The sequence below is a fragment of the Tenrec ecaudatus genome, chromosome 9, assembly GCF_050624435.1.
Source record: "Tenrec ecaudatus isolate mTenEca1 chromosome 9, mTenEca1.hap1, whole genome shotgun sequence".
In the NCBI taxonomy this organism is placed as follows: Eukaryota; Metazoa; Chordata; class Mammalia; order Afrosoricida; family Tenrecidae; genus Tenrec; species Tenrec ecaudatus.
The window spans coordinates 29,710,719-29,730,213 of record NC_134538.1 but is presented as its reverse complement, the minus strand read 5'-3'; the positions used below and the strand labels follow the sequence as shown (position 1 = coordinate 29,730,213).

The following is a 19,495-nucleotide window of genomic DNA, read 5'->3' as shown; positions in this document are numbered from 1 at the left end:
TGTACTCCACTTTCTTCCCATTTGCTCTGTTCTTTTAAATGATTATCTCAAACACAACAGATTGTCCTACACAATCTAAATCTGAAAATAAGGTAATTTTTAATTTTGTAATTATTAATGTCTTTGTATAAGGGAACACTTCACAGCTGATACAATAAATAATTTTTATACTTTTATTTTGAACGAAAATGCAATCTGTGGCTGTTTGCTGCAATTAGGTCAGCTCAAACTCGTGGATTGCTGCATCAAATGTCGATCAAGTAAACAAAAATTCCTGAGCACTGAACGTGACACTGGGGACTCTTAAAAGAAAGTTTAGATAAGTCACTAATACTCTACTCACTTAAAAACAATCTTACTTCCTTCTTCCCAAATTAATTAATAATTCAAAGAATAAATATTTTTCTTTTAAAATGTTCATGTTCTTCTGAAACGATCTCTCCCAAAGAAGGAAAAATACTTATTGAACTCTGTGTCACTTTCCCCCCCTTTGCTCTTATTATCCAGATACACCAGTCATCTTGTTTTTTCAACTGGTCAAATGCACATCAGAAGTACATGTAGTCTTATCCTGGAATGGTTTTCAAAAGGCTGGCTCTTTCTTACTATTTCAAGTTGGCATTACCTTACTTATGACCTTAATAAGATACAGAACTCAAAAACAAAACAAAAACCCCCTCACTGCCATTAAGTTGATAAAATCCAAGGTTATTTAGAACAGTTGACCTTTTGACTCAAGTCTTTGACCTTTGAAATAATAAAACCACCTACCATCCAGTCACTTCTGACAAACAGCAACCCTCTCCCCAAACCAAACTCATTGCCATCTAGTCGATGCTGACTCACAGCGATCCTATAAGAAAGGGTACAACTAACTGCCCCTGTGACTTTCCAAGACCATAACTCTTTAGGGAGTAGAAAGCCCCATCTTCCTCCAGAGAAGCAGCTGGTGGTTTCAAATGCTGACTTTATCAGAAAAATGTGTCACCACTATGTCACGAGAGCACCTTAGTAAGATACAATGTATATGTAAAGACTAATCTTTATATTAAAAGATAAGATTTCACTAAAGAACAGTATGTGCTCTATATGCAAAATATTAGAACTTACCTGGTACTTTCAGAAAGTTGGCAAATTTTTTTCTGTAAATGACTTTGTGGGCCCTACATCTCCTGTCAAAATGTATCAATTAAGTCACTGAAAAATGGGTTCAAGTAAAGCTTTAGTTTCAGGCAGCAGGCTATTTTGTCAACACCTGTTCTGAGTTTGTCAACTAAACTTTGAAACTGTGGTTTGCAATGGCATATATTTTGTATTCAGAACCCAGGCTGCAGTGAAGTTACCTGATGCAACATCTTGGATTCACTTAGCATTCGATTTTTAATTATTTTGGTAGTTTCATGTTCAGAAACCTTTTACTGTTGCCAAATTTTCACCACCCTAACATCCAGTTACATGACACCCCCCTCCCCCATCTATGGGGTTGTGAACCACAGTTCCAGCAGCAATGTTCTAGATAACAGTGAGGGTATTTTGTTCATCTAGTGACAATGAAGAAACAGGCTCTTTTATGTTGCTCAGAACTCTAGTCATGTATTGATTGTTTTCAAGGAAAAGAACATGACACACCAAACCCAACTCATTGCCATTGGGTCAAATCCGACTCAGAGCAAGGCTATAGGACAGGATAGAACTGCCCATGAGTTTCTTAGACTATTAACTATTTACAGGAAAGCATCATCTTTTCTCCTACAGAATGGCTGGTAGTTTCAAACTGCTGACCTTGTGGATCCCAGTCCAACATGTAACCATTAAGCAACCAGAGTTCTCAACGGAACATAAAAGTAAATCATGACAATCACCTAAAAATCAAATAATTATCCCCTTTCTTCCTTTTTCTACACCAGTACAGGAAAGGGAGGAAGAATGGTGGTGTTATGGGTTATATTTTGGGCTGCTAACTCCAAGGTCTGATGTAAGAATTCACTAGCTGATCCATGGGCGCAAGATGAGGTGGCCTTCTTCTTTTTTAATCGTTTTGTTAGGGGCTCATACAACTCTTATTATAATTCAGACATACATCAACTGTGTAAAGCACATTTGTACATTCATTGGAGTAGCCTTCTTTTGTAAAGATTTATAACCTTGTAAATCCTCCTCCCCAAAAAACAAACTCACTGCCATTGAGTCAATGCTGACTCATAGGGACCCCCAGTGGGTTTCTGAGACTGGTAACTGTTTAAAGGAGTAGAAAGTGCTGTCTTTCTTAGAAACCCTATGGAGTTTTACTTGGTGTGATAGGTATTTTTGTGCCAACAAGGAACCTGTAAGCAGATATAGGTGGTGTTCAGCTTGTCCATCAGGATAATCTCCCTTGGAAGTGCAGCTCTCTGGAGGCTGGCTTCTCCCTGTCTGCCTCCACTTTCTTGCAGAGCTGCCAGATCTCTGCAATGTTTTCCACTGAACTTGGATCCACCCAACTTTGCACAGAGCCTGTGATGTTCCTGCATTCTGCATCACTGCATGTGACTGGGTGAGTCTGAAGAGGGACTTAGGGAATAGTATTGGACTTATGGACTTGAGTTGGACTGAGCTGGGATGTGTTCTGGATATAGAATTACTTCTTGATACAAGTTTTTTCTTACACATGTAGAGTGTCACTGGACTTGTTTCTTTAGCTAACTCGCTCTAACACATTTGGGTTGCTAACCACAAGGTCAGCAGTTTGAAGCAACCAACGGATCCACAGGAGAAAGACAAGGCTTTTGATTCCCATAGTTAATCACAGTCGAGGACATCTACAGGAATAGTTCTACTGGTTTATAGTTTGGTTTTGGGAGAGGGTTGCTTTGTGTTAGAAGTAACTGGATGGCAGGTGATTTTATCTTTTTCTTTTCTTTTTTTTTTTTTTACCGCCACCCTCCCTTCTGATTTTATCTTTTTCAAACACCAAAGACTTGAGTTGAAAGGCCAACAGTTTTAATTATGTAAATTAAGTAACCTTGAATTTTAACACAACATTCAGCTTTAATTTACTTATAGAATGAAGACATCTTAGAAATTGGAAAGAAGAGATATATATTACTAATACTACTCTACTTGTACTTCTGCTTAATGTAGAAGTTTAAATATTTGTGAAAATTAGTGTAATTCTCACAATAGCTTTAAGATCTATGACCACTTTACAGCAGATGAAGGAAGGGAAGTACAGAGGTTTCAATGCCATCCAAGTAATCAATGGCTGGCTAGGATATAAATTCAGGGAATCTGGCTCCAAAGTCCAAATATCCTATTGCCTCTATAAAATAACAATGTTGCTATTCTCACCAGACAACTACATATTATAAAAAGATAGAAAAATCCAGATATCACACCATTCCACATTTCAATCACATCAAGCAGTATTAAATAATTCCTATCAAAATCAACTTCAAAACACTTTCTTCCTTCTTGAACTCCTGATAACAGCTTCCCTTTACCCACCCCCACTGAACCCATTTAGTAGTTGTTTCTGTAGTAATTTTCATAATCGAAAACATAGCAAAAACACTTAACAAGGAGTCAAGAAGGCTACCAACAATGAGAAAACACAACAGAGATAAACATCATTTAAAAAAAAGCATAGAGAATATTTCAGACTAGATCAAGTCCAAAGTGTATTAGAGGAGAGATCAAGTGAAAAGGTTCTAACCATTCAAGTCAGGTTTATAATTTTTATCTACTGCAGTCATCTCTCCAATACAGTCAGTCTGGTAACTAGTTTTTTCCCATCCCTCAATTATGGTTAGAGGGAAATCACCAGAGGCTATGCCCTGTGTAGATGGATCGTGCAACTATATTTTTACATATACTCCGTTAACAACTATATCACTATAGTTTTGGGCAAATTTTAAAAATATTTTCTGTTGGATAGGCATTCCTCCATTTATCTGTGACTTGTCTCCTCACCGTTCTCCTAAGATCTGCTTCCATGGTCCTGGTATTGGCATTCTCTTTGTTTTTTTGTTTTTAGTAATTTCAATAACCTTTAACCAACACTACTATGCAGAATATTGTGAAATCAGTATCTTTAGAATAACTCATGACTTCTGGATCACATTTTCAAGTGCCATGTGGATCCTTGTTTTAACTACAGGTGTGCCGATGCTTGCAAAGCCCTAGAAACCTCTATAATTTGTGTGCGAAATGCTACATGTATGTGCATATGTGTATTTTTCTGGAAAAGATAAAAATGTTCTTTATATCTTCACAGGTCTTTGTGCTACAAAATACAATATAAAGTCAAGTAGGACACGTACTACTATACTAATAGACCTTTGACTTAAGGGCCAGACAAATGTATTTTGAAAAAGCAAAAGAAAGCCTAGGTTAATTCGTCTAGTAAAGAACATCTATTACAGTTAACCATTCCAAACAGCCTTAATGGTGTTGCTAGGCAAACATTGGATACTAACCCCAGGTCAGTGGTTTGAACTCACTAGCTGCTCAGCGAGAGAGATGAGGCTGTCTGCTCTCATAAAGATACACAGTCTTGGAAATCCTATATATGATCACTCTAAGTCAGAACTGAGCAGATGGTAGTGGGTTTGGATTTGGATTCTTAGCAGTAGATTCCAAAGCTTGCTAGCATTTTCCTAATGCATCTTCTATGGCAAGAGTCCACAAATTTAAGTTGTGGGCCAGTTCTTTATGTAAAATAAGTTGTCTGGAGCATTGCTACGCCCAATAAACAAATTGTTTAGGGCTTCTTTTGTGCTACAAAATAAAGTTGAATAGTTATGAAAGAAACTGTATATAGCACATGTCTAAAATTATAAGTGTGGGCTTCTAAGAAAAAAATTGGCTGACCCATTGTTCTATATAACTTATCCTAAACCAAACCAATCCCCCTGTGTTTCAACCTCAGCTATCTGATAAGACAGAATAAGCTATAAATCTTTCTGGAAGCAGACTACCACATTTTTCTCCCACACAGGATCTGATTGGTTTGACTCAACCTTTCAGTTAGCAACTAAAGGAGAAAAAAAGAGGTCTAATCTTGAATAATAAAAGGAATATCTACTTTCCAATTTCATTATTAAGCAATACCACATACATGTACCAAGTATAACTATTTTATTTTAATAAAAGAATCTTATTACCTGACATTGCTGGGCTGCTGTGGAGAGTGCCTAGAATGATCAGAAGGCTCTGACCTTTGGTCAGGAGATCGTGACTGACTGTGGTGGGAGGGCCTGTCATGTGATCGATTGGAATGATCTGATGCCAGTGACTGAATTTCTGAAATATCTGTTAAATAAAGGGGTACTATTATTTTCTGTTAAAATAACTGAACAAGTGACCATATAATTCCATATCAAGTGACTGATTTAAGCATTAACTTAAATGTATATATAGACTTTTCAAATATTGGCAATTTTTTAATTTAAACGTGTTTGGCTTGTAGAAAACAAATAATTTCACTCATGAATATAAAATCTTCCTAATACTTTTAGAAATAAGTCACTTACAGGCAACCTTCCAAAAGAACCACACTCACCATCTCGTTCGGAGGCATTAGCAGAGTGGATACTGTCAGAAAGATCAGGCACATTCAGTAAGGTAGCCCGTTCATCTCTTTGAACAACCATTTTTAACTTGCCTTTCGATCTTTCTATCAATGTCTTTGCATCTGTCAATGACATATTTTCTGTCACGGTACCATTTATCTGCAACAGAAAAAGAGCTATATATTGAAAGCAAATAACAGACCAAATGTTAAAATACTTACTTTGCTATGGGCAGGAATATCTAGCTAGCTACTCTTGGGCTTGCTTTCAGAAATGAAGTATTTCTTATATACTTTCTGAATTATTAAAGTACCTTATCATTTTAAAAATCAAATTCTTACAACACTGTTGCTCTCTCAGAAAAAAAAAAAATCAAATTAACTTCCCTTATCCTCCCCACGCAATAAGCCTCATTTTCTATTACATATGCAAATTAAGAACAAATTCTAATAATAACTTGAATGCTTATCAAAACCATTTATTATGAAAGAATAGGCACTCCTACCTACAAATAGCTCTTGAGGTGAACGATAAACATTTGTAGCAATTAATTCTGAGGATGATTCCAACCTGAAGCACCAATATTGAGGTCTAATAACAGAGTAAAAGCAAATCAGGTCCCTCTCCCCTAAACATTTCCTTTTAATTCTTTGGCTAAATTGGTTCAAATAAATGCAGAGGATAAATATGGTCCATCTAGAAATTGTTTTCTATTTCAGTTCATTAAAATTTTAAAATATGACTATACCTTCAATACAACATCGCCTTCTTGAATATTGCCATCTCTTGCTGCCAAACTATCTTGTGAAATTTCCTTTACAAATATATGGCTGGCCAGTCGAAGACCATATTCTGAAATATATTTAAATGTTTTTAGTGTAAAATCTTAAGGGTTTAAATGTATAATACTAACACTAATAGTCATTGTAGAAATTTAAAAAAATACAATAGATAACAAAAAATAATTCTCGGTGAGACTGCAAATAAGACATGTCTGTTAATCATCAAAAAGTTTGCAATGTCAACCTAGAAGTAAACACTGTGGTTGAAAAGACGATCATTTCCATTTTATTAAAAGGGGGCAAGTGCCTAATGGAAAATAATTTCTTGTTGACCATGTTGTACTTACACACCAATTTCTGAGTGTTAGATGAATGTAATTCCTAAAAGCAATTTGTACCATAGTCTCCTGGGACAACTCTCGATCAAGTAGCTCAACAGTACATAACATAATGTTCCACCTTCTACTTCAGTTGAGTAGTAGCAAAGGTATTATAGACTATTGGTCTCTTCTTACTTGGAGCAAAAGTAAATGAAGAAAACCAAAGAAGAAACTAGTTGAAAGGACTAAGTACTTCATACGAGGCAAGGCCTATTCTATTGTCTCAGACCACAAGAACTAGATGGTCTCCAGTTACCACAAATAACTTGTTCCCAAGACACAATACATGATTCTGGACATAAGGGCTTGAAAAATGTAGAAGAAACCCCAAATTCATAAAAGTAAAAGATCAAACTTACTAAAGTGATAAGACACTAGAGAAACTTCTAAAATTATAGAAATGGCCCAAGATATCTTTCTAACTTGGAACAAAGATCACTTTAGATTCTCATTTCAGCCAAATAATAGACTGGCTTCTACAGGATTACCCGTAAGTAATGGTCTCCCTTAAACCATCATGAGATTGAACAGTCATCATTTACCCCAAACCAAGTATCTTTGTAAACTTTTACCTAAAACACAATAAAATACTCAACAAATTTAACTGAAATTGCTTAATGTCTTGAAGAAGTTTGGAAGAAATGGCAATGAAGATTTATGTTACGGCCTTCCTTTGGGTTTAGTAATTCCTCGCTGATACACTGCCCTTGATTGAGCCCCACTAGGCCTCCTACGACCTTCCTTCCACTGATTTTAGTTGACTTGCTGTTCCCTTGTCCTTGGGTTGGGGCCTGTCTCCTTCCCCTACAAGATCTCTGAAGGCAAAGAGGGTATATAAGCAAATGTGGTGATGAAAGCTGATGGTGCCTGATTGTCAAAATATATAGCATCTGGGGTCTTAAAGGCTTGAAGATAAACAAGCGGCCATCTAGCTCTGAAGCAACAAAGCCCACATGGAAGAAGCACACCAGCCTGTGTGATCATGAGGTGTCGATGGGGTCAGGTATCAGTCATCTAAGGCCAGAATAAAACCATACCCAAAGTGAATTGGGTGGGGGGGGGGCATGGAGTGGAGACCTAATGCCCACATGTAGACAATTGGACATCCCCTCATGGAAGGGTCACAGGGAAGAGATGAGCCCGTCAGGGTGCAGTATTAGCACCCAGTCAGTCTAAATGCTTTCAAACGGTCATTGTTTAACAGAGGAATTTAGAACATTAAAAAAACTGTTCTTAAGGTTAAAACTTATAAAGAACCATTACACAGATATGAAAAAATATGGCTTATATATTTATTAATTCATTTAAAATATTTCCTTGAGTACATGTAAAATATTCCAGGCACTACAGATAGAGCAGAAAATATGAGCACTAGTCCTGTATATAAACATGGTAACTAAAACAATGATAAAGATTTAAGACTGGGTAATGGTGGGTTCTGCGTCTATTAGGGGGTCAGGAAAGAAATAATAAAGCTGAAACTTAAAGGATGAATGCATATGTGTATGGTGGTGCTGGTAGTGGGGGAAGTGAGGAGTAGAAAGGTGGAGATGAAATGGTTTAAAACTACAACGGGACCAACGGTTCAGGGCACACAGGAGAGGGGGATGCGGGGGAAAGGGAGTGGGTATTAACAAACCCAGGGACAAGGGAACAACAGTGATCTAACTGATGGAGAGGTGGGTGTAGGATGCCTGTTAGGGCTTGATCAAGGGCAATTTAACTGAGAGAAATTACTGAAACCCGAATGAAGGCTGAACATGATAGTGGGACAAGAGGAAAGTAAAAGGAAATAGAGGAAAGAATTAGGAGGCAAAGGGCATGTACATATGTAAATATATATGATGACGGGGAAATAAATCTATGTACATATATTTATAGGATTAGTATTAAGGTAACAGATGGACATTGGGCCTCTACTTAAGTACTCCCTCAATGCAAGAATTCTTTGTTCTATTAACTTGGGATTCCTTGATGCTCACTTTCCTGACACAACGGCTGAAGACAAAGTGGGTGCATAAGTAAATGTGGTGAAGAAAGCTGATGGTGCCTGGCTATGAGATATAGCACCTGGTGTCTTAAAGGCTTGAAGATAAACAAGGGACCATCTAGCTGAGAAGCATCAATGCCCACATGGAGGAAGTACACCAGCCTGTGTGATCATGAGGTGTCGATAGGATCAGGTATCAAAGATCCAGAACAAAAAAACATATAGATGAGAATGAGGGAGAGTGCAGAATGGAGACCCTAAGCCCAACTGTAGGCAATTGGACATTGTTTTATAGAAGGGTCCAGGAGAAATGAAGAGCCAGTCAGAGTGCAGTACAGCACCAATGAAACATACTGTTTTCTTCTAGTTCCTTAATGCTTCCTCCTCACCCCCACTATCATGACCCTAATTCTACCTTACAAATCCAGCTAGACCAGGGCATATACGCGGGTACACAGAAGAGCTGGAGACACAGGGAATCCAGGACAGATAAATCCCTCAGGACCAATAATGATAGTAGCCATTCCAGGAGGGTAAGGTGGGGGGATGAATGGGGAATCGATCACAATGATCTACAATAACTCCCTCCCAGGGGGATGGACAACAGAAATGTGGGTGAAGGAAGACATCAGTGTAATACATGAAAAAATAACAAAAAATTATAAATTATCAAAGGTTCATGAGGGAGGAAGGATGGGGGAGGGGGAAAATGAGAAGCTGATACCAAGGGCTCAAGTAGAAAGAAAATGTTTTGAAAAGGATATGGCAACAAATGTACAAACGTGCTTGATACAATGGATGTATGTATGGATTGTGATGAGTTGTATGAGCCCCTAATAAAATGATTTTTTAAAAGGCATTAAGAAAAGCACTGGTAAACCAATGAAATTATGTCTAAGTTACCAAGACTGAGAAGCAATGAAGAGATGAACAAAAGAATGAGACAAAACAGCTTCAACAGAGACTTTTCTAAGTGAAGGAGTCTGTGAAATGTACTACAAGAGATAAAGAAGTTATGGAACTGTAATCTACAGATACAGTGCAGCTTGATCCAAAATCCAACATCATTCTTTTAAAGGATGGAAAATCTAGTCATCACATTTTATCTAGAAAGGAAAGATATCTCAAATAATCAAACACTATTAAACAATGTAAGATGCCTTTCACGTTCCCAATTCAAAACCTACTACATAGCCTCTATAGTCCAAACAACCTGCAACTGGTACATCAACAGATACATATACCAACAGACCAAAACTGAAGTACCAGCAGTAATTCATCCACCTTTGGACAGGTGAACCTTGACAACAGAATGAAACCCATTGTACGAAGAAGAACCCCTTTAACAAGTGGTGCTGGAAAACTGGATATCCACTTGCAGAGAAATGAAGTAGGACTCATTATCTCATACCAAAATTCAAGCTGAATCCAAGAACTAAATGTAAACTGTAGGTAATAAATGCAAACTCATAACCCTTAATACATGGCAAAGTATAGTATCAAACATAACTGATAATACACGAACAGAAGACAAGCCAGATGACTGGGATCTTCTACAATCGCCAGGCAGGATTGAACATGTGTGGGAGGAGAGTGAGAGTATGTCCACAAATATATATATGAAGAGGTACCCCTCTGAAAAAACCTGGAATTTTTTCTCCCCAAAGCTATGTATTTAATTTATTTGTTGTTTACAAAACAACTGTTATCACCTTCAAAGTGCTCTCCATTACACTTAATGAATTTGTCAAATGTGCGATTCCACTCTTGGAAATATTTTCAAACTCATTTGTTTGGATGGCTGATAGCACCTCCCTCGTTTTTTCTTCACTTCTGTGTGTCATCAAATCCCTGTCTTTTCATGTCCCTCTGCATTCGAAGAAATAAAAAGATGATGCACAGAGTGAGGTCAGGTGAGTGAGGTGTGGGGCAAGAGAGGCATGGTGTTTTTTGCCAAAAAACGGGGCACTGAGATGGCTGCGTGAGGAGGCACACTGTCATGGTGGTAAAACCAATGCCCTGTTTGCCATGAATCAAGCCATTTTTGTCGCACTCTGTTATCCTGTCTTTTCAGAACTTCTAAGCAGAAAGCTTGATTAACAGTCTGACCTGTTAGGACAAAGTCCAAATGCACTACAAGTTGGCACTTTGGTGTGATCAGGAAGTTGATGGACATCCATAACAAGGTTTGTCATCAATCGACATATCACCTTTTTGAAATGAGAAAACCACTCATACACTTGAATATTTCCCATAGCGCTGTCCTTGTAAGCTGTGTTCAATATCACGACAGTTTCTGCAGCATTTTTCCCGAGCAGGAAACACAATTTCACAGCTACATGATGTTCTCTTAAATTGGCCATCATGAAAATGGGGTTTGAGTAAAATTGCTTGGACAAAAAAATTCACTGGGACCAGAGTAACCTTCCCAGGCAACACCACTAGGTGCACTAACTCAGAGTGAGTTGACTGATGCCAACGTAGGGGAAAAATGCGTACTACAATAGCGCCTCCCAGCATAGCTTTGTCCTGTTTTGGGGGGGTACATGTTTGTCCATGTTTGATGGAGGGTATTTATTTCAGTATTTATCTTTGCTGCAAAATATATCCATGTATTTATTTGGTGAAGCTTATAGGGGACAACGCTGTGCAAACTTCTTAGAAAGAGGCAAACATATCAAGTGAATTAATTGCTGGGCCGTAGTCTGACAGGGTATTAAGTTCAGCTACCACAACACAGCCACAAAGACAACACTCCAGTGCTGACTGGAGTCTTAAAAGCTAGTGAGCAGCCATCTAAGATGCTACTATTGCTCTTTCCTCATCCAGAGAAAATAAGAGTAATGAAAACCAGAAGTGCATGGAAATGATAAACCCAATGGACTAATGGGCCATGCAAACATTAGTCTCCATGATCCTGACACCCAAAGAACTACATGGTGCCTAGTAACCACTATCAACAGGTAAAAGGAATCACATAAGAGGGGTCTGGATAATGGGAAAGGAATTCAACCAAGCTTACTAGTGAACCACAGACTGGTTGAACCTTCGAGACAATGGCCCTCAGTCACTCTTCAGGTTTGGAATGGAACTAAACCTGAGGCTCACTTATCAGTCAAAATAATAGCTCTACAAGAGTAACAGTAATATTAGGGAGGGATTCACAAATTAAAATAATAATAATAAGAATATAAGATCTAAGGGACAAAATTTACTCGAACAAAGTTCAGAAAGGTTAGGAAAGGCTGAATGGAAACAGGGATGAAGTCTGTGTCATTAGACCGAGAAGATGGTAATGAATGATACAAAATGTAATGTGTACGAATTGTTGAACATAAAAGTGATCATCTACTACTCTGTTAATCTTTCACTGAAGGAAAATAATTCACTGAAGGAAAAAAATGCACTCAGTAGGATTCTTCATAAAAACACGAAAAAAATTAAATAGAAAGGTAATGTATTTTATTTATGATGTTTGAGATAGTATATGAGACATACGGCCACTTTACAAGCGAAAGATATGCAGTCTGCTTCCATAAAAATACATACAAATAAACTGCATGTGGCAGTTCTAATCTATTCTATAGAGTCACTATGATTGGAATCAACTTTAGAGCAGGTTTGTTTTTGATTTGCATATGGTACAACAATATTAAAATGCCCAATACCATGTTTCCCAGAAAATAAGACATCCCCCAAAATAAGACCTACTCAGTTTTGCCTCTCACTGAAATATAAGGCATCCCCCGAAAATAAGACCTCCCCAAACATAAGGCCTGTCTGATAATAAGGCCCCCCTGAAGGTACCATTACTCTGGACTCTGAACCATAGTGGCAGGTGCTGCAGTGCAGCTGGAGCAGACAGGAAGTGAGAGTAAATGTACTATAGGTTATGAGTAAATGTACCATCGATTGTTGTACATGGTAATAATGGTAGTAACAAGAAATTCTTGATACTGTAGGATTCAGTTTGTCTGGTTATGCTGGTTTGTGATGACAACTACTACGGTACCTTATACAGGTAATATATATATATTTTTTTGGTTCAACATTAAATGTGGTGAAGAAAGCGGATGGTGCCCGGCTACCAAAAGATATAACACCTGAAGTCGCTGAAGACAATGGGTGCACAAGCAAATGTGGTGATGAAGGCTGATTGTGCCCAGATACCAAAAGACATAGCACCTGAAGTCTTAAAGATCTGAAGATAAACAAGCAGCCATCTAGCTGAGAGACTACAAAATCCAAATGAAAGAAGCACACCGGCCTGTCCCGACTAGATCACTGAGGACAAAGTGGGTACATAAGCAAATGTTGTGAACAAAGCTGATGGTGCTCAGCTATCAAATGACATAGCATCAGGGGTCTTAAAGGCTTAAAGACAATCAGATGGCTATCAACTAAGAAACAACAAAGCCCACAAGGAAGTAGCACACCAGCCTACACCGATGCAAACGCTGAAGACAAAGCGGGTGCAAGGGCAAGTGCGGTGAAGAAAGTTGATGGTGCCCAGTTGTCAAAATATATAGAATCTGGGGTCCCATAGACTGGAAGATAAACAACGGGCCATCTAACTGAAAAACAACAAAGCCCACATGGAAAATACACACCAGCCTGTGAGATGACAAGGTATCGAAGGGATCAGGTATCAGGCATCAAAGACCAAAAAAAAAAAAAAAATCATAGCATTGTGAATGAGGGGGAGTGCAGAGTGGGGACCCAGGGCCCATCTGGGGAAAACTGGACATCCCTTGCAGAAGGGCTATGGGAGGCGATGAACCAGTCAGATTGTAGTGTAGCAACGATGAAACATACAATTTTCCTCTGGTTCTTGAATGCTTCCTGCCCCCCACTATCATGATCCCAATTCTACCTTATATAACCAGCTGGACCGGGAGATGTACACTGGCTTGGATAGGAACTGGAAATACGGGGAATCCAGGACAGATGAGCCCCTCAGGAGCAGTGGTGAGAGTGGCGATATCGGGAAGGTGGAGGGAGGGTGAGGGAGAAATGGGAAACAGATGACAAGGTCTACATGTAACCTCCTCCCTGGAGGACAGACAGTGGAGAACTGGGTGAGGAAGATGTCGGATGGTGTAAGATATGATAAAATAGTAATTATTTATAAATTATCAAGGGTCCAGGGGGAGGGGAGAGGGAGGAGAAAATGAGAAGCTGATGCCAGGGGCTCAGGTGGAAAGTGGGTGTTTTGAAAATGATGATGGCAACATATGTACAAATGTGCTGGACACAAATGATGCATGTATGGTGTAAAAAGAATTGTATGAGCCCCTAATAAAATGATTTTAAAAATGTGTACCATATTCTTCTTCATGGAAAAATAAGATATCCCCTGAAGGTAAGACCTAGGGTATCTCTGGGAGCAAAAATTAATATAAGACATTGTCTTATTTTCGTGGAAACAGGGTAGTAAGATATAGTAAGATAGCCTTATGAGGCTAAGTCAAAAAGCACTGCTCCTGGGGTTTCAGTTCATACAGGCACTGGTTTATCCCAAGCTAAGTATGTTTAAACATGTCTTTGTCTTTTGTATACATTTTTCTGTACACTTACAGCCACTTAAAAATATATATATTGTAAGTACTTAAAAACAAAAAGTCTGCTAAAAAAGGTCCCAAAATGTTTTCTCACAGGCATACCACAACTGATCCTCAGAACTAAGTGAGATACTGAATAATTCATATTAAGTTATTCTAATCGTAACAAATCCAACTACTTCCAGATATTTCATTTGAAGTGCTATACAATGAAACAGAATGATTTAAGAGAAAATGAGATGATCTTTAAAGTCCATTATAATAGGATTTAACACACAGTAGTCCCAACACAAATATGACAAAAGCAAAGATATGAAGAGACAGGAATTTTATTTCTCACTAAAATGAATCTTAAATTTTAAAAATGGAAATAATAACAAAAAAAGTTGGTAGAGAATACCTTCATTTTTCCGAGATTTCACCAATGTGACTTTGGTAGGTTTGGCCGGTTGGCTGGAAGCCACAGATCGTCTATCTGATCGTGGAGATAAACTTCTCTCTCTGCTTGCACTTCTATCCCTCATCCAACTCTTCTCATTCCTTCTGTTAACCAGACCACCAGGGACACTTCTTGGATCATGCACTTCTTCCTCATAACTGTCTTCTTCATGGTCGGATACTGGTTCAGGGTCAGGATGAACCACTGGTATTTGAATTTTTTTCTTTCTTCGAATGGTCTATAAGTACAAAATATAAATAATTATATAATCTGATAAAATTTCGTATACATATTTTATCTCCTAAATGGATATATTTTATTTTTAACTATTAATTTAATTATGAATCAAAGATAAAATATACAAATCATTAAAATTTATTGATGCCTATTTACTTTCTAATTCCTTAAAAAACAGGTTTGATTAAGCAGCTAATAAAGTCCTTAATTCACAAAGATCTTTAGGGAGTATTAAGCACAAGCTTAAAGGAAAACTAATAAATGCTGGTGGTATGAACGTTCTATTGAAAATACTGTAGATGCTACAAAAATTATAATAACCTTACAAATCCAACTTGATTCCTTAAATATTTCAGAATGGATCAGCTGACAATTGTCCTATCAGACCTCTCAGTGAAATATATGGTACTAACATTCAAATTAGCACGGTGAAGCTCATTAACCCAGTTACACTGTATTGCTGCAATCTAAAGCTTCTGGCTAAAATATATTGTTATTCTTTCCTCATCAACTGTTAATTGGCTCAGTCCTGCTCATCCTCCTCCCCCATTTCCTTCATTATTTATTAAGATCTGCCTTTAATATCTTGTGACTGGGGTGGTGGTGTCTCTTAATTCCTCAACGGCACTTCACTTTTCACAGTGCTTTACAAATGATCTCATGACTAATGGAGTCTCTGCTAAGTTTACAAGGGTCTTTTTAAGTAGACACTGGGTCATCTTCTTGTGATATATCAATTTAAACTTTCCTCCGTTCACATTAGTTCCAATCCTTCCATGTTCTCCTATTTTCTCAGGTCATAAGATTAAAACTGTGCTACATAGGATTTTCAACCGCTGATTTCAGAAGTAGACTGCTAGAGGTCTTACTTACAAGGTAGATGGGAACTCCTAACCTTTTAATAAGCAGCATAGTATATGAACAATTTGCATTATATAGTGATTCCACTTTACAAATTAGATGATCTATAAATTCACTTTATTAAGCAGAATTCTCACTTTTGTTCAGCAATCTTTTCATCCCCTCTATTTGCCTCTCTATATACTAGTGTAGGTATTAAAAAAACTACTCTTATAAACACTCAATTATTCAGCCTGTTTTATGGAGATCAAGGGGCACTTCCTTTCCCCTCCATTCTTAACATTTTTCATTTATTTGGTCTTTCTTCCTCTGTTCTCAAAGAGCACATTTATTTTTGCTCTCTAGGAATCAACTTGATATTTGGTTTCTTATTCTCATACCTGCCCACATTTTAAGACCTTTCTTAAATTACCAGGCCACAAGTTGCTTGCTACTTTAATCTCTCATATATACTTCAGTGGATACTTTTTAAAGTTCCTCAAATTATGCTCAGTGAATGTAATTAAATCAGCATCAGAAGCAAAACTATTCTGAAAACTCTATCATAACCTCCTTAAAGACAGCTAAACATATACTATCTTAAATACATTACAGGTTATAAACCCACTTCCTACTCATATAGGGAAAAATCTGGTTTAGGAATACCATTTTTTAGGATGTCTGACCACTGTAGGGTACCATGTACTTAACATTTTGCAAAGAAAAATAAAACAAAGAGAACGAGGGGCTTTAAATAGCTGAAGGTATATGTTAAGCTAACAATGTTAGAGATGGGAAGAAAACGACAAAACAAAACGTGTATCTAAGGTGCTCACTTTGGAGTACGTGGAGATCCCGCGGAAAGGCACTCTAAGTAGTAATGACAATGCCAGGATCAGCAGCGAAAGGAGGAAAACTAAAGCATACTCCAGCTTACAAAAACCTAAATGGTCATTATAGAGGGGAAATTTCATCTGTAAAAACTATTATTTCCTTATATAAACTGTTAAAAATGTTATCATCCACTAATGAGTCTGAATACTAAATGTACTTTAAAAACGACATTGCAGCTATAAAAATATAATGAAGTTGTGAAAACAAGTATACATTAGGTAAACAAAGAAGAAAATGTCTGTCATTTGAAACAAGTAAACAAATACTGTATTTACTGCCACCTGAGAACTCATCAAAGCACTGACAGGTAAATCATATGATGGAAACAGTCTCTAGGAACACTCCATCTTAGTTCTTTACACAGGTCAAAATCTGAGGCCCTAGTCTCCTCTCATCAGACTCTACTGTGTACTCAATGAACAAAACAGGAGGACAGATAATGCAGCAACCTAGTCTCTTTCTAATGCTTTGTGTATCTGAACTAGACCCCCAATGTCTTAAGCAGGGCCTTTACTAGTCCTTTCAGAAGACTGGTAGGGCAAAAAACGGGAAAGGACAGAGTGACACTGTAGCTTTTGTACTTCTAAATATGGTTAATTAAAAAAGTTATAACATTAAATATATTCCATGTTGTAATTGCCTAAGTTGAAGAGTCAAGCCCAAGTAACACAAATAGCAGAGTCAAGCCAAGGTAACATGTTGGGCTGCTTAGTTTGAGCCAGCAGTTTAAACTCACCAGTTGCTCTGTGGAAAAAAGATGATGCTTTCTGCTCCTGTGAAGATTCAGTCTCAGAAATCCACAGGACTGCTATGAGTCGGAATCAACTCAACGGCAGTGAATTTGGTTTTGGTTTTTGATATGAACTTTTTTCTTACTTAGAAAAAAGTTATCTCAGAGATTAGGAAATAATGATTTTAGGTATATCACTAAATCAAAACTCTACAGTAAGAATCTTAAGATTCTCTTCTGATTGTAATATATACCTGATGGGACACATGTTCAAGGGAAAATGTACAACTTGCTCATTAACAAATATACTATAGTGCTGTTTATTTCCAATTGAGAATGTGTCACAATAAATCGCAACAGAAGTACTTGAAAGAGAAGGGTAGCCATTCTGCTCTTCCCTCATTTCATTTTTAATAGAAATAATCTTGATATTTGAACTTTCATAACTTTAGCATTAGTAATAGAAAATAACATTATTACTTATAAACAATGAACTATCGAACATTACTCTAATTTTCACTTTCGTAAAAGAGAATGAATTCAAACACCAGAAATGTCAAACAATAAAGCAGGTTCCTTTCACATTACTAAATTACATGTTTAAGATACTTACAATTTTTGCATTTTTCCCACTTTTCCTTAGTTGCTGAACAGCAAAAGCATGTTCAACATTATCCATTGAAACGCCATTAACCATTGCAACTCGGTCATTTTCCCTAGGGGACAAAACAGACACCAAATTAAGATGTTAAAGAAAAACATAAGCAGCTGGGCTTCACTTGAGGACATTAAATAGCAGGTCACCTGTTAGAGGGACAGTAACTTTCCCATGTAAGCACTACAGCAGGATGAGATGATGTGAAATTATTGCTAGTTCTCGTGGGAGAGTGGGCTGGGCAGGGGTTCTGTGCAAAATCAAAATCTTGCTTTGCCTTGATGCCCTTTGTGAAATAAAGTAACCCCAGGGCCATTTAAAAAAGAAAAACACAAAATGATTGTGAAGGTATTTTTAAAATGGCTACTTTTAAAAAACATTAAGTTAAAAAACATTTGTCTTCAGAAAACTAGTAATATGATGTCAAAAATAACTTACTCTTAGATTTGGCTAAAAATATCAAAGTACTTTTGAAATTGTTATCATTGACCTAGAGCAAACAATTGCTTTAAACTATTAACACGTTTCTCCAAAGGACTGAGCACAATAAATTGAGTTATTTGGGTTAGTATAGTTTCAGGGAATTTAAATACTACTAAGCCATAAAATTGAGAAACAAGACATTACTCTTTCTCTGCTGATGAACATGGCAAAACCCACTAAAATGTTATGCAAATGTTAGGATGTGAACAGTGCTTGTAACAAGCTCCAGAGCGTAAGAGACATGCTTACTGTAACTGGCCTTCCGCTGGTCCTCCTTTCAGCACATCTGAAATTACTATTGAGGTCTCCCCACTCTGAAAATGAGGATTATCTCTTCCACCAGATATTGCAATTCCAAATCCAAATCCAGGAGCCTAGTATAATTATAGTAAAATGCTGATATTAAAGGCAACAAAATTTTTTTATTGCTTCATAATCTACAATCTAGAACAGTTAAGATATAAAAATAACATATATACTCGTGCATAAGCTGAATTTTTCAGTATATATGCATAATGCCGTTTTTGTGGTAAAATCAGGTGCCTCGGCTGATATTTGGGTCAGCTCATACTTGAGTATATAAGGTTTTTACCATGATATAATATGATTCAAATGGTCATACTTAGGAATTCTTTATCTTTGTGCAAGTTTGCATGTTTTCATAAAGGAATAGTGTTGTATCTTTTGTATTTATTTCAACAAAGGAGCCTCAGAGGGTCTTCTAGGCTATAAGCTTTACAGGAGAGGTCACCAGGTTTTCCTCCAGCCCAGCTCCTGGGAGAGTCAAATGGCCAATCTTTAAATTAGCAGCTGAGCACCAAACCATTGCACCACCAAAGTTCACCAATAGAACATTAATTCAATTACGCACTTGTGTGTTTAAGAATTGTATTAACAGTATCTTTTAAAATCCCAAACACAGAAATCCTGAACTTATCTTACTTATCAGAAAGGA

General features: G+C 37.3%; 1 protein-coding gene across 5 annotated transcripts in view; it reads right to left on the bottom strand.

Moving 5' to 3' along the window:
- Positions 1-19,495, bottom strand: part of TJP1 (tight junction protein 1) — a 430,437-nt gene that overhangs the window by 68,953 nt on the left and 341,989 nt on the right. For all 5 annotated transcript variants that reach the window (XM_075557953.1, XM_075557954.1, XM_075557955.1 and 2 more), the window contains 6 exons: positions 18,790-18,914; positions 18,016-18,118; positions 14,663-14,939; positions 6,298-6,401; positions 5,540-5,708; positions 5,142-5,289 (listed from right to left, as the gene is read on the bottom strand). In XM_075557953.1, coding sequence (XP_075414068.1) covers positions 5,142-5,289; positions 5,540-5,708; positions 6,298-6,401; positions 14,663-14,939; positions 18,016-18,118; positions 18,790-18,914 — 926 coding nt within the window. The remainder of the gene's footprint in view (positions 1-5,141; positions 5,290-5,539; positions 5,709-6,297; positions 6,402-14,662; positions 14,940-18,015; positions 18,119-18,789; positions 18,915-19,495) is intronic.